Here is a 14,419-nt window from a genome sequence, read left to right as displayed (position 1 = left end):
TGCCAAAACCATTACATTGGGAAGTGTAAGAATATTTACAGGATTTCATCAACAGAGGTTGGGTCCAAAAGTTGAAGTCGTCTTATTCATCTCCTATTATCTGTGTTTGGAAGAATGATGGTACGCTGAGACTCTGTTGTGATTACCGGGAACTAAACCGAAAGTCACTACCAGATTGACATTCGATACCAAAGATCCAAGATATGCTGGATAGCCTATTAGGAAGCACCTGGTTCTCTGTCCTTGATCAGGGTAAGGCATACCACCAAGGGTTTGTCGAAGAGTCCAGTAGACCCTTGACAGCATTCATCACCCCGTGGGGATTATATGAGTGGATCCGCATAACATTTGGGCTCAGTTCAGCTTCAGCAGAATTCCAGCGGAGCATGGAGACATGTTTAGGAGGATTGAGAGACGATATCTGCCAGCCGTACTTGCATGACAATGTGGTACACAGCAAAACCTTCCGGGAGCATGTTGAACAAGTGAGGACCGTATTACTGCAGTATCAACAACACAGAGTTAAGTTGACCCCAAAGAAGTGTGAACTGTTCAAAAGACAATTCCGATTTCTAAGGAAAATTTGTGTCCAGAGAAGGATATACCATGGACCCAGCAGAAATCGCTCCGGTACTGGCCTTAAAAGAGAAGCTGCCCTCTACCGTAGGAGAGTTGAGGCAGATATTAGAATTCCTCTCCTACTATCGCACTTATGTTCGGAACTTCTCCAGGATTGCCACCCCATTATACCTCCTCTTGGAGGGAGACGACAGAGACAACAACAACCAAGGATAAAAAGAAGAACGTGGGTAGGAACGGACTTAACAGAAACAACTGTTTCGTCCCAACAGCCCATTCTCTGGACAGCAGACCACCAGGGGGTATTGGAAGAACTAGTAAACTACCTGGTAAAACCACCCATCTTAGGATATCTTGATTTCAATTTACCATTTGTTCTTCATTGTGACACTTCTCTAGTTGGACTGGGAGCTGCCCTGTATCAGCATCAAGGTGGAAAAAGGAGAGTCATCGGTTACGGTTCTAGAACGTTGACAGAAGCCGAGAAGAATTACCATCTACATTCAGGAAAATTGGAGTTCTTAGCATTGAAATGGGCTATCTGTGAATGATTTAGAGATTATCTCTACTACAGCAAAGAGTTTGAGGTATACACTGACAACAACCCTTTGATCTATGTTCTTACTACAGCCAAACTGAATGCAACAGGTCAGAGATGGGTCGCTGAACTAGCTGACTTCAATTTCAGCATCAAGTATAGGCCAGGAAAATGCAATGCAGATGCTGACGGATTGTCAAGAATGCCACTAGAGCCACAGGAGTTCATGCAAGAATGCTCAGAGGAATCAGTCTGGAAGCAATTGAGAGCACTATCCAAGCAGTACAAGCTTATCAGGAGAAAGACACACCATTGTGGTGTCCGCTGACGGTGGAAACCACCATAAAAGCAAGAGAAGAAGATAACCCCCAGTCTATTCAACAACTACCAAAAGGGAAAATCTGTAGAGCACAACAGGAAGATCAGATAATTGGTAGAATACTATTTTATGTGGACCAAAATTGGTTTCCAAGTAAACGGGAAAGAGAGAATGAGTTACAAGCAGTAGCTGTTTTATTTAAAGAATGGACGAAGCTCTACCTCAGTGAAGACAGTATCCTGTATCGTAAAAGGATGACAAAACCGGCAGTTGTTATTACCCAGAGTATTCCGTAGGTTGGTCTTCAAAGATCTCAATGAAAACATGGGACATCTGGGAGTGGAAAAGACAAAAAATTTGATCCGTGAACGTTTCTTCTGGCCGTACATGCAGAGAGATACTGAGAGGTACGTGACCATGGAGTGTGGGTGTCTGAAAGATAAACGTCCCAAAACATCAACCCAGGCACCTATGGGCAATATCCAAACTACACATCCGTTTTATATGGTCTCAATAGTCTTTCTACATCTCCAGACGTGCAAGGGTGGTTGCGAATAGATCTTGGTGGTGATGGACCATTTCACTCGGTTTGCTCAAGCATATGCCACCACCAATAAATTGGGTCAAACAGCGGCAGAGAAGATCTTCAATGATTTTGCTTTGAGGTTTTGGTTCCCTATGAGGTTACACCACAATCAAGGAAGAGAATTTGAGAACTAGCTCTTTGCCAAGCTAGGAAAGTACTGTAGAATTCAGAGATCCCACACAACGCCCTATCACCCAGAGGGTAATGGACAAGTGGAATGTTTTAATCAGACATTATTGTCGATGTTGCGCACTGTAACAGCTGATGAGAAGAAAGACTGGAAGAGTTCTCAAAAAGTGGTACATGCCTATAACTGTACAAAGAGCGATGCAATGGGTTACTCACTCTTTTTCCAATTGTATGGATGATCGCCAAGACTGCCAATCAACATCATGTTCGATACTCCAGTGTCAGAGACTTACAGAACGTATCCTGAGTACATTTGGAAATGGAAGGAACGTATGGCAGAGGCATACAACATAACGTCCAAAGTGGTTATGCAAGGACAGAGCAAGAGTAAGGAGTACTATGATTGAAAATGTTATGGAGCAGAATTGGCACCTGGAAGCCAGTGGCTAGTCAAGAACATACGTGAGAAAGGCGGTCCAGGAAAACTTTGTTAGTACTGGGAAGACAAGGTGTATGTGGTCGTAAGGTGGAAAGCTGATGACAGCCCAGTGTATGAAATCTGATTGGAAACGGGAGACAAGAAAACCAGAATAGTAAATCGGAATTTACTGCTACCCTGTGATTATCTCCCACCACAACAAGACTTCCCAGAAGAGTTCTTATCAAGGAGTACAGATGAAGTCCAATTCAGATCTGATGATCGAACACCGGCCCCTGAAGAGACCAATTGACACTCAGGAGGAGCGGTACTACCAGACCGTGCGGAAACAAACGACTCAGGACAAGTACAGGAACTTACAGAGGCAGCTCCAAGAGCATCTGATGAAGCAAGGGAAATGAGTATGGTGGAAGAAACTTCTGTGACCGAAGAACCCATGGTCTCTGATGAACAACCCACCAGGAGGATATCGACTCGAGACGTGAGGAGGCCCATGATGCTGACATATGAGACACTTGGTGAACCGAGTCAAGTGCTAAGGACTGCCGACTGGAAACAGGTATCTCTGCCTATTGACCAGATAAGCCCACTTGAGTGGTATTCACCACCGAGAGGCAGTATGTAAGATGTTGCATGGTGGAAAGACTTGTTTTCATGCTTTGATTTTCTTTAAAAAACTTTGTAGAAACAAAGCACTGTTAAAGCATAGAGAGAGAGCTGGTTGAATACGTACGAAAAGCTCCAGCTGAAGAGATGCTAATTGTTTTAATTGTGTTGTTTATTTCTTACAGGCATCCTAAAAGAAAAAGGTTGTAAGATTAAGTTGTTATTAATGTTTATGAATATTATACCGATTTCACAATGACAATTTGCATATAAAGTTATCCAACTTTCATCACTGTCTTAGAATTGGTCAGACTGACCAATTAAGATGAATGTCGAGGACGAAATTCAAAAAGGAGGGAAGAGTGTGACTTGCAGAAGTAGTACTGTTGCTTTAAAAGCATTCAGCAACTATTAGAAGTAACACAAGCACATGAGACAGGAACTGTTGTGCTCCAGAAGCATCCAGCAACTAGATGGTTTCACACAGTCACAGGAGAAGGGGAGTTTTTTAGCAGAGCCCCAGGAGTATTGTGGGGAAGTTGTTTACTGTCTGACTGGGGCCGAAGAGAAAGGTGATGTGTGTGTTCTGTATCTCACAGAAGCGCCCCTGCAAGTGAAAAGGATTCAAGTCAGGAGTGAAGCTAAGCACAGGTCAGGTAGAGTTCCTGAACTAGCAGTGCAGAGTATTGTCAGGCAGAAAGAGAAGGACTAGAAGAAATGGTGTCACAGGGATCATCTTCCTCAGCAAACCCTCCCCCCTCGTCCATCTCACTGTGCTGTAAAGAATGCGGTATTCATTAATGTGCTTTTGCATTAGAATTGTGCTGTCTTGTACTACTGGGAAGACTGAACTGCTGTGCTGCTAAGGAAACTGTACTGTTTTTCACTGGAGCCTGTTGCTCATCAGACTTAACTTGCATTGCCTGTGCAGCTTCTTATTAAATGCTACTGTTCTACCTTTTATGAGGACTCTTGTCAAGTTTGACTAGTCAGCAAGTGAAACAACCTACGAATCTGTGCCTGAGGGTCAATACCCCTGTGTGCCTGAGAGAAGCTGCAGCACATGGTCTATGGTCGCCCTGAGTAACGGTTCCCCCAGGATTCCAAAGAATTCATGTAACCTGTCCCACCTCTATCTGAACCTAGCGGAGTGCATGTACCATTTGCTCATCAATGATTTTTGTTGATGTTTTTAGTAGATCTTCAATTAGCAGAATCAGCTCTAGTATTTTTCTCTCCTAACAGGTCACCATTGTGGATTTTATGATTCATAGATTGCGCAATATTATAGTTTTATAATTCTATTATAGTTCTATAAATACCATGTTGATTGGAGACAATTTTGAAGATTGGAGAAGTCGCCCGTTCTCCAAAATCCTCAGCTTGGGTAATAAGTGCTTCCTTTACAATCTTATATCCAGCAAGTATCACCATTTTCTTGGGTCCAAAATGGACAGTAAATATTTCGCCATACTTCTCAGAAAGCTGTAAAATATCATAATTTGTTTAAGTATATACATATTTATTTGAATAGTACAGACAGATTTGTATTTTGAAACCACAGTGTCGCTTAAAAAAGGTCTATAAGATAAGTTTCCAACAAGACACATTTACTGTTGAGTCCATGAAGCAGGGGAAGTATGCAAAAGACTTAAAGGACATAAACAGTTGTGCACTGCATAGGTAAGATGGTGCAAGGCATTCCACATGAATTGCCTGGAAGTGCTGAGTAGTTTGACTGTGATTGCAAGTGATTTGATGTTCGAGTGAAAAAGAATATTCCTATTTCTCTGCAACACCCAAGCTCTCTGCCTCAATTTCGAAGTGTAACCACCAAGCTTAGCGCCTCATTTGTGACTTATAATTATTACAAGTTTTGCCTATGTATGGTGCTGCATCCATTAGCCTTGTGCTCTCAAAGAGTGTAAGTGCTACACTGTCCGGCCTCCTATTGAGTAAGCTGTAAGTTTACTCTTCTTTATCTATAATTGCCCTATCCTGGGAGCCATGTTTACAATCAAAGACACCCACAACTAATGACCCACTTGCATATTTATTCATTGATACAGTCCAAGTCCAAAACACACTTCAGTGAGGAGATTTCAAAACTGTATCTGATAAAACTCAGTTCAGCAGCTTGTGATGAATAATCACATTTATTGAGTTTTGAGTTTAGACCAATTTCTTTGGAGTTCAGTTGGGTTCATAACTATAAACAGGGATCGTGATTATCAACTATTTAAAGTATCGTAATTTTTAAGTTTTTTTTATATTTTTCAGACACTTTACATGTCCACTGATCAGTGGGAGTCGGTGTCCAGAGATCCTCACTTATTGCTGAGAAGACGGCAGAGAAGTGTGACCCTTTGACAGCAGGAATACACAGCTCCTGCTCATGAGATTACATGAAACAGAGTGTGGATATAATAGAAAGCCTATGACTTTCCAATGTATCCATACGCCATTGTGTGCTCACTCGGCCAGGAGTTGTGTGCTCCTTCTCTGCGGTCTTTCCAGTGATTTGTGAGGATCTCAGGCCCAAAACCACTCATAGAAAGTGCCTGTAAAATGCAAAAACGTTTAGTTACTCTTTGACGATTTCATATGTCCATATATTTTGCACTTTCTCAGATGTTAACTAGTGATGAGCGAGCACTAAAATGCTTGGGTGCTCGAAGCTCAGATCGAGCACATTGGAATGCTCGGGTGCTTGACCCGAGCAACGAGCCCAATGTAAGTCTATGGGAAACTCGAGCATTTTTCTGGCGGTCCCCCCGGCGGTCTGCAGAAGGTCAAAAATTGCCCAAATCAATGGGAACAGTGCTCAATTAAATGTCAGGCAGGCAGAATATATAGGCAGACAGGCAGGCAGGGTATATAGGAGGATGAATGAAAAACATAGCAGGGCACTCCGATTTTCATGCACCCGTCTCTTTAAAAAAGCCGGCCGGCAATTCATCAGCGGCATACACCGGTACCGGACAATTTAGAACAGAAAGAATAGAGCATCACACATAGATTAGATAGATAGAAACATGTCAGTCACATATATAATAAGTACAGTGACAGTGTTGGTTACTGTACTTGTTATTTATTGTTAAAATAAAGGATTGTTATACTTCAGAGACATTGCTTGCGCTCTGCAGTGTCTCCGAAGGATGGCAGCATTCTGCTACCATCCAGCCTGCCATCTCAATGCCGTCCCAGCATGGGAGAATTCTCCTGCTCAAGCGGTGATGTCATTTGCTGGCACCGCTTGAGCATTAGAATTCTCCCACACTGTCAGTGACATGCATGAGGTGAGCTGAGTACATTGGACATGAACTCGGCTCATCTGGATGCCGTCACAGCCAGACACTGAGGAGCTTCACTGAGGAGCTTCTCAGTGTCTGCAGCATGGCAATCTGGATGGCAGCGTTCTGCTGCAATCCAGCCTATCATGTCAATGTAGCAGAGCTGAAGCCGTCCTGGGAACTATGAAAAGGTAAGGATGAGGTTGGTTTTTTATTTCACTTTTATTGCAGGAGATCATTGGCTTCAGCTGCAATGGGCATGACGGTAAGTAGAGTTTAATTTAGAACATTAAAGAATTGTGTCTTTATTTCAATTAAAGGACTTTATTCTGGGTGTTTGTGTTTTTTTTTTTAACTTTAACTATGGGGTTAGTAATGGGGGTGTCTTATAGATGCCTCTCCATTGTCATCCTTCAGAGACATTGCTTGCGCTCCGCAGTGTCTCTGAAGGATGACAAGCTGGATGGCAGCATTCTGCTACCATCCAGCCTGCCCTCTCAATGCCGTCCCAGCATGGGAGAATTCTCCTGCTCAAGCGGTGACGTCATTTGCTGGCACCGCTTGAGCAGGAGCATTCTCCCATGCTGTCAGTTACGTGCATGAGGTGAGCTGAGTTCATTGGACATGAACTCTGCTCATCTGGATGCCATCACAGCCTGACACTGAGGAGCTTCACTGAGGAGCTTCTCAGTGTCTGCGGCATGGCAAGCTGGATAGCAGCGTTCTGCTGCGATCCAGCCTGTCATGTCAATGTAGCAGAGCTTAAGCCATCCTGGGAACCATGGAAAGGTAAGGATGAAGTTGGTTTATTATTTGACTTTTATTGCAGGAGATCGTTGGCTTCAGCTGGAATGGGCATGACGGTAAGTAGAGTTTAATTTAGAACATTAAAGAATTGTGTCTTTATTTCAATTAAAGGACTTTATTCTAGGTGTTTGTGTTTTTTTTCTTTCTTTCACTATGGGATTAGTAATGGGGGTGTCTTATAGACGCCTCTCCATTACCAACCTGGGCTTGATGTCAGCTGGCATTATTAGCTGACATCAACCCCAACCCTATTACCCCACTGCCACTGCTACAGGGCAGTGGGAAGAGCGAGGCTAAGTGCCAGAATTGGCACATCCTATGGATGCGCCATTTCTGGGGCGGCTGACGGCTGGTGTTTCTAGCCTGGGAGGGGGCCAATATTCATGGCACCCTTCCTGGGCTATTAATACCATCCCCCAGCTGTCTGCCTAGCCTTTGCTAGCTATTAAAATAGGGGGGACCAAACGTCATTTTTTTGGGGGGTCCCCCATTTTAATAGCTAGTAACAGCTAGGTATTCAGCTGGGGGCTGATATTAGTAGCCTGGGAATCTCCGTGGGTATTACCCCCTTCCCAGGCTTCAAACATCTGCCCCAGCCATCTGCTTAACCTCCACTACAGACTAAAATTACGGGGAACCACACGCCAATTTTTTTTTTTAATAAATCCTTTATTTTAACACTAAATGACAAGTACAGTAACCAACACTGTCACTGAACTTATTATATATGTGACTGACATGTTTCTATCTATCTAATCTATGTGTGATGCTCTATTCTTTCTGTTCTAAATTGTCGGGTACAGATGTATGCCGCTGCTGAATTGCCAGCCAGCTTTTTTAAAGAGACGGGTGCATGAAAACACAATTTTTTTTTTTTTTAAATAAATCCTTTATTTTAACACTAAATAACAAGTACAGTAACCAACATTGTCACTGTACTTATTATATATGTGACTGACATGTTTCTATCTATCTAATCTATGTGTGATGCTCTATTCTTTCTGTTCTAAATTGTCGGATACCGATGTATGCAGCTGATGAATTGACGGCTTTTCATGTTTCACTGTGAGCACTGTTCCCATCGATTTGGGCAATCACTGTAATGCCACAACCACCATGGCTGTGACATTACAGTGAGCGGCACACAATCCCTGCATGATTGGTGCTCTAAATAGTGCCAAACATGCAGGACGGGGACCCGAGCTCCCGCCCGAGCATCTCGAAAGTACTCAGCGAGCTCCGAGCATCTCGAGTACTGGGATGCTTGGGCAAGTACCGAGCATGCTCGCTCATTACTAATGTTAACTAGTGTTGAGCGAGTATGTTCTGTTAACCCTTTCGCCGAGTATGCTCGGGCGAGCACCGAGTAGTTACAGCTGCTTGGTGTTATGTTTAAATCACTCCCGTGTACATGATTTGCGACTGACAGATTTATTACATGTGAGGAATGCAAAAGAAACAATGATTCCTCACATGTAATAAAGCTGTCAAACATTCGCAAATCATGCACACAGAAGTGATTTAAACTTAACACCGAGCCGCTGTAACTACTCAGTGCTCGCCCGAGCATACTCTGCGAAAGGGTTCACAGAACATACTCGCTCAACACTAATGTTAACCATTAAAATGTACTTACATAGCCTCTAATAACACAGAAAAATATCAGAAAGCTGAACTTTGAAGCCCTGTCATTAGCAGAAGACATATCACTTGTGCAGCAGGCAGTGGCCGTGCAACCAATGAATACCTCCGCCATCTGGAAAGTATAAGAGCAGTAATGCTACCTACTAAACTGCATATAAGGGACTTTTCAAATGATATTTTCCATACCTACTAGAAACTAGTAGATTGTGCTACACTTGAGTTCTCAAGGCTCAGTGGGGATTGATTGGCCTAAACATGGAGGCTTTTTGACCACTTTTTTGCCATCTAGCTATTGGAGAAGGAGTAGCTGTATTTGAAAAGGGGCCCACTTGTTTATAGTTCTGTCCCTGTTCTGACAATTAGTGGGGGTTATGATAAACTGCCCTTAGATACCAAGGAAAATTTTCCTATGGTTAATTGTCTCATTTCAGCCCAATGATACAAGGTATTCGTTCAATATAATACAATGCCTCTGTACAAGCCAAACTGATAAAAATGTTGTTTTTTGCAAAGTGTGGTGAGAAAGAACTCAACAAAACTGATCTAAACACTAAACATTATTAAAGAGAATGCTCACCCAAAATAATCTGTAGAAGTGATCAGTTAACCAGTACAGATTTGTTTTTTTTCCATGGTGATCAACTGTGAATCCCTAGGAAATTCCAACACCAATGCCCAACTCTACTCATGCTCTTGTGGCTCAATGCACATAAATCTATCCCATAATATTGGCCATAGTAGGGAGAATCATCCACATAATATTAGCCATAGTTTTAGAATGAAATCATCAACGCTCTTGGAAATGGTATTGGAGATACATTTGGCCATACTGTATATAAAATGCTATGGAATTTTCATTAATCCATTGTTTTCTTCATCGATATTCTCATTAAAGGAATATGGCACTAACTGAATAAATTAACACATTGAAAACCATGACAACAAAATATGGTTGCATGCATCTCCAGCAACATGACCAATCTACATTACATCAAGGGGTTCTTCACTTTGAAGAATTCCTATTTTATTAGATGGTCCCTTGATAATAGGTTGATCACAAAGTGTCCACCAGCGAACAGCTCCAGGGATCAGCTATCATTCCAGGGAAAGCTGACAGTAAATATTCAATTTCTTGGCATGTCCACCACAGGGAAATGAAGCGTTACACAGTGCCCATTCCCACCAATGGTTCATGTATAATACAGTAAGGGACAAGACCTTCAGACCTTTACTGCCCACCATGTATTCATTTATACCTGTATCATTCAGCAACCACCCCCATTTCCTTTGCCCCAGTAAAAAACTGTTGTACCCTCCTTGACTATACAGTAAGTACAGTATCCTACCTTCATCAGAGATTCGTGGGGCCTTTTCAGGTCCACCAGGTGGAGATTTCCAATGACAGGCAGAGGGATAGGTCCAGGGGGCATCTTTACTGTGCTCTTTTTAATTACATTTATCCAATAGATGAATAGTGCAGCGAAAATTGAAAAGTATACCAACACATCGGCTCTAGCCAAAAAGTAGGCAGTAAAATCCATATTGAAGTAATGTTAAGAGTCTGTTCTGATTGTGCTGCTGACCTTATATTTATACACATGGGCTTTTTTTCCCTACATGTGTTAATCTACTTATGGATAAATAAACTGGGATAAACTTATTGGACCAATGCCATTTAACTTGGTAAATATACTGGGGCATAAATAAACTGGGATGAACTCATTAGCCCATTGCCATTTATCTTGGTCAATCTACTGGGGCACAAATAAACTGAGATAAACTCATTGGACCATTGCCATTTAACTTGGTAAATATACTGGGGCATTAATAAACTGGGATAAACTCATTAGCTCATTGCCATTTATCTTGGTCAATCTACTGGGGCACAAATAAACTGAGATAAACTCATTGGACCATTGCCATTTAACTTGGTAAATATACTGGGGCATAAATAAACTGGGATAAACTCATTAGCTCATTGCCATTTACCTTGCTCAATCTACTGGGGCACAAATAAACTGGGATAAACTCATTGGCTTATTGCCATTTACTTTGATTAACGATCTTGGCTTAGATTGTACAATCTTGATTTATTATACATAGCATTATGCATTTTATCCAAGGTGTATTATAATATGATGGTGTACCGTAGGATACAGAAATATGATTTGCAATTTTTGTCTTTTTGTTCTGGAGTTGTATCAATGCCATGGTGTAAAATTCACATACTATGGTTTGGGGACACAAATAAATCGATTTGCAGTTATAGCAGGATGAACTTTGCATTAGATTTTGTGTATTAAAGGTTTTAGTAAATTACCAATGTAATCAGCTAAACAGAATTTTTAGGCAAGAGGCTGAAAAGATTTTACATTTTTGGAGATATCTTACAATTACATCAATGTGAGCCTAGAATTTGTCTTCTCCAACAGTGGTCTGTCTACACAGAAGAGAGGGGACCTCATCGCAAAAATTGAGCCATTTTTTGCCACGTAGGACATGACCTACAGAATAAGACCAGTATTAGTTGAGGTTCCTCCTCACCTACAGTATTAGCTGTATTGTCTTTCATTCAGGAGTACAATCACGTTAATGCATATTTTGGGTAGTGCATATCTTTTTTTCAATTAAATCTATGTAAAATTGTATTCCCAGAAGTGGCACCGTAAAGAAATTAAAAATCTTTTGCTGCCTTCCATCACGGATTACAGCTGATCTTTGTAAGCTCAGCGATGATGAGATTAGATTATCTTTGGGGAACCTTTCAAGCCAAAAAATGGTTAACCCCTTAAATTAGACATTAATAGAGTGCAGACTTCTATAGGTGCCATAAGACTTTTCAGATGCACTGTATCCTGTATAGTATCAGAATTGAGTCTTATATTCTTCTATTGCAATCATATATCTGAAGAAGGTCCAAACTTATACCGAAACGTCATATATGTTCACTATGCATTGCAAATAAATCACCTTTTTCTACATCAATTAAGTGTCAAGTTCTTCATAGATATTATACCACAAATTGGGCTCCTACTTGTGCACCTGCTGTCAGGTGTGCCGTGCTCTACTACTACTGATTTAACCATGTCATGTTAAAAATCTTGGCCCTAAAAACTTTTAATGTAATGCATACTGTCGTAGATCGGCTCACTTGGCTGCATATGGAGGTAATTACAGGAACGCTGTATTTTTAAATTTCTTATTGGTTTATTAAAATATGACATAAACCAATGTAGAGTTCATCAAAGTAAACACAGCCCTTCTGGCATAACGGCAAAGCAAAAGAAAAGGTGCAGCACAGTCCATAAGTCTGCGGTGATCCGGCCTCTCAGGGTTAGTAAAAACACACGCTTCAGGTTAGCTTACACGGTTCAGGTTAGAGCTAGCTTCTCCAGACACATAGAAAACACTGAATGCCTCACCAGGCCATCTATTGAAACCTCAGACCACACCCTAGGGTAGAGATATGGAGAACAACCTCCTACCCGCTCTATGGTTGTTCACAAAAATCCAGCTCTTAAAATGGCTGTTTAACCCCTTTCAACACTTGTGTGCTGGAGCAAAACTTCTGGGTTTCAAATCACTGAAGCTTTAGCCTCAGTGAAACATACTTCACCTCCGCCACTTTGCCAGTAACTTTGACACAATACTTTCCAACTTTCTCTGAAGCTTCTGGAAAAAATGACCTCTTAGAAGTCACAAAAATTTCCTTGAAACCCACGGAAAGCATTGCTGACTGAAGTTTTTCTGTGCATGGCTTCGGCATGCTTTGTATTCAGATTAAGCCCAAGAATTAATAGAATATTACAACAATGCTCTATTTTTCATAAGAATGCCAATTCCGGAAGTAGTTCTTAAAAAGGGATGAAAAGTTTGACATTGCTCCCTTTCTTTGCTCCAGATATGGCTAACACCATTTAGAAATTAATGCTGATCTTCATGAGCTTAAGTGCCTGAGAGCATCACCAAGCAACATATGAAGACATTTTGAACTAGTGGTTCCTACTCTTCTAAATGCACACATGCTTGCAACTGGAATTTAAATAGAACATATCAGCACAATTTTGAAATGTAAAGTAAATATATGACTGTAATGGTGCTGTAATTAGTGATGAGCGAGTATGTTCTGTTAACCCTTTCGCCAAGTATGCTTGGGCGAGCACCGAGTATTTACAGCTGATCAGTGTTATGTTTGAATCACTCCCGTGTGCATGATTTGCGACTGTTTGACAGCTTTAATACATGTGAGGAATGTGTAAGAAATAGACATTCCTCAAATGTAATAAAGCTGTCAAACAGTCGCAAATCATGTACACGGGAGTGATTAAAACAAAACACCAAGCAGCTGTAAACACTCGGTGCTCACCTGAGCATACTTGGCGAAAGGGTTAACAGAACATACTCGCTCATCACTAGCTGCAATTAGTGATGAGTGAGCACGCTCGTCACTGCTCGATACTCGCCTGAGCATCTCACTGTTTGAGATGCTCGGTGTTCGGTGAGTATTTCCGGGATGCTCAGGCGGGAGCTCAGGTGTCCGCCCTGCATGTTTGGTACTCTTTAGCGAGCCAGTGAACTTGCAAGGATTGTCTGCCACAGGCAGAGATTGTGAGCACAATACAGAAAAATAGTGTCCATTGCATGTTCTGTCCGCTGATGCTGCCTGTTACATATAGCAATTGGACTAGATATCAGGGCTTTTTTTTTTTGCTCTTAATCCTGATTATTTTCTTAAAAAGTAATAAGAGTCCAACATTTTACTGCTCCATTTGCTTGTTAGCACTGCAGAATTCAGCCAGATCTTTTCCACCATCAGACGTGATCCCATATTACTGCGGTACAAATCCAACCATTTGTAGGGACCGTGCAAAATATTATCCTTCATTTACAGTTTGGCAGCAGTGTGGCAGTGAAGCTATTCAGACGTGGTCGCTGCCAATATTAGTAAACTACAAGGCCGATATTTAAAACCGTGGGCGTCCATCAGATGTATCCCATATTACCGGGATAAAAATGCAGACATTTGTAGGGACCGTGCAAAATATTATACTCTATTTAAAATGGGCAAGGTGTGTGGCAAGGAACGGGAAAGTGGACGTGATGGTGCATGCAGAGGCTGAAGCCATAGGCAAGCTGAAATTGTGCCACAACAAGCACCCACATCTTGTCGCCCGACCTTCCTGTCCCAATTACTAGGGGACCGCAGCACACCACTATTGATCCTACAGCAGTGTCAAAAGGTTGTTGGTTGCATAGCAGACAATGCTTCCAGTCACTTTGCCACCACCACCACCCTGTCTTCCACATGGTCAAGTCTCAGTAGCCGTGAGTCTGGACTGCACATTCCTCATCCTGATCCTCCTCCCACCATGCTGCATGCCCGGAGACAACTGATCCCACACTTGGACACTCTGAAGAGTTGTTCACTTTTTTATTTATATATTCGGGCCTCTCACCCAGCCAGCTTCAAGCGGGGGAA

At 41.9% G+C, this 14,419-nt stretch overlaps 1 protein-coding gene across 4 annotated transcripts in view; it reads right to left on the bottom strand.

Moving 5' to 3' along the window:
- Window positions 1-14,419, bottom strand: part of LOC141162205 (cytochrome P450 2K1-like) — a 241,574-nt gene that overhangs the window by 28,825 nt on the left and 198,330 nt on the right. For 3 of the 4 annotated variants that reach the window (XM_073648057.1, XM_073648058.1, XM_073648060.1), the window contains one exon: window positions 4,519-4,681. In XM_073648057.1, the coding sequence (XP_073504158.1) occupies window positions 4,519-4,681 (163 nt within the window). Of the gene's footprint in view, window positions 1-4,518; window positions 4,682-10,286; window positions 10,505-14,419 lie in introns of those variants that run through there. The other variant, XM_073648059.1, reaches the window with a different exon arrangement.

Source organism: Phyllobates terribilis, unplaced genomic scaffold, assembly GCF_046119375.1.
Source record: "Phyllobates terribilis strain yellow unplaced genomic scaffold, ASM4611937v1 Scaffold_9__5_contigs__length_417890890, whole genome shotgun sequence".
Taxonomy (NCBI): domain Eukaryota; kingdom Metazoa; phylum Chordata; class Amphibia; order Anura; family Dendrobatidae; genus Phyllobates; species Phyllobates terribilis.
This window is presented reverse-complemented; position numbering and strand designations above follow the sequence as displayed.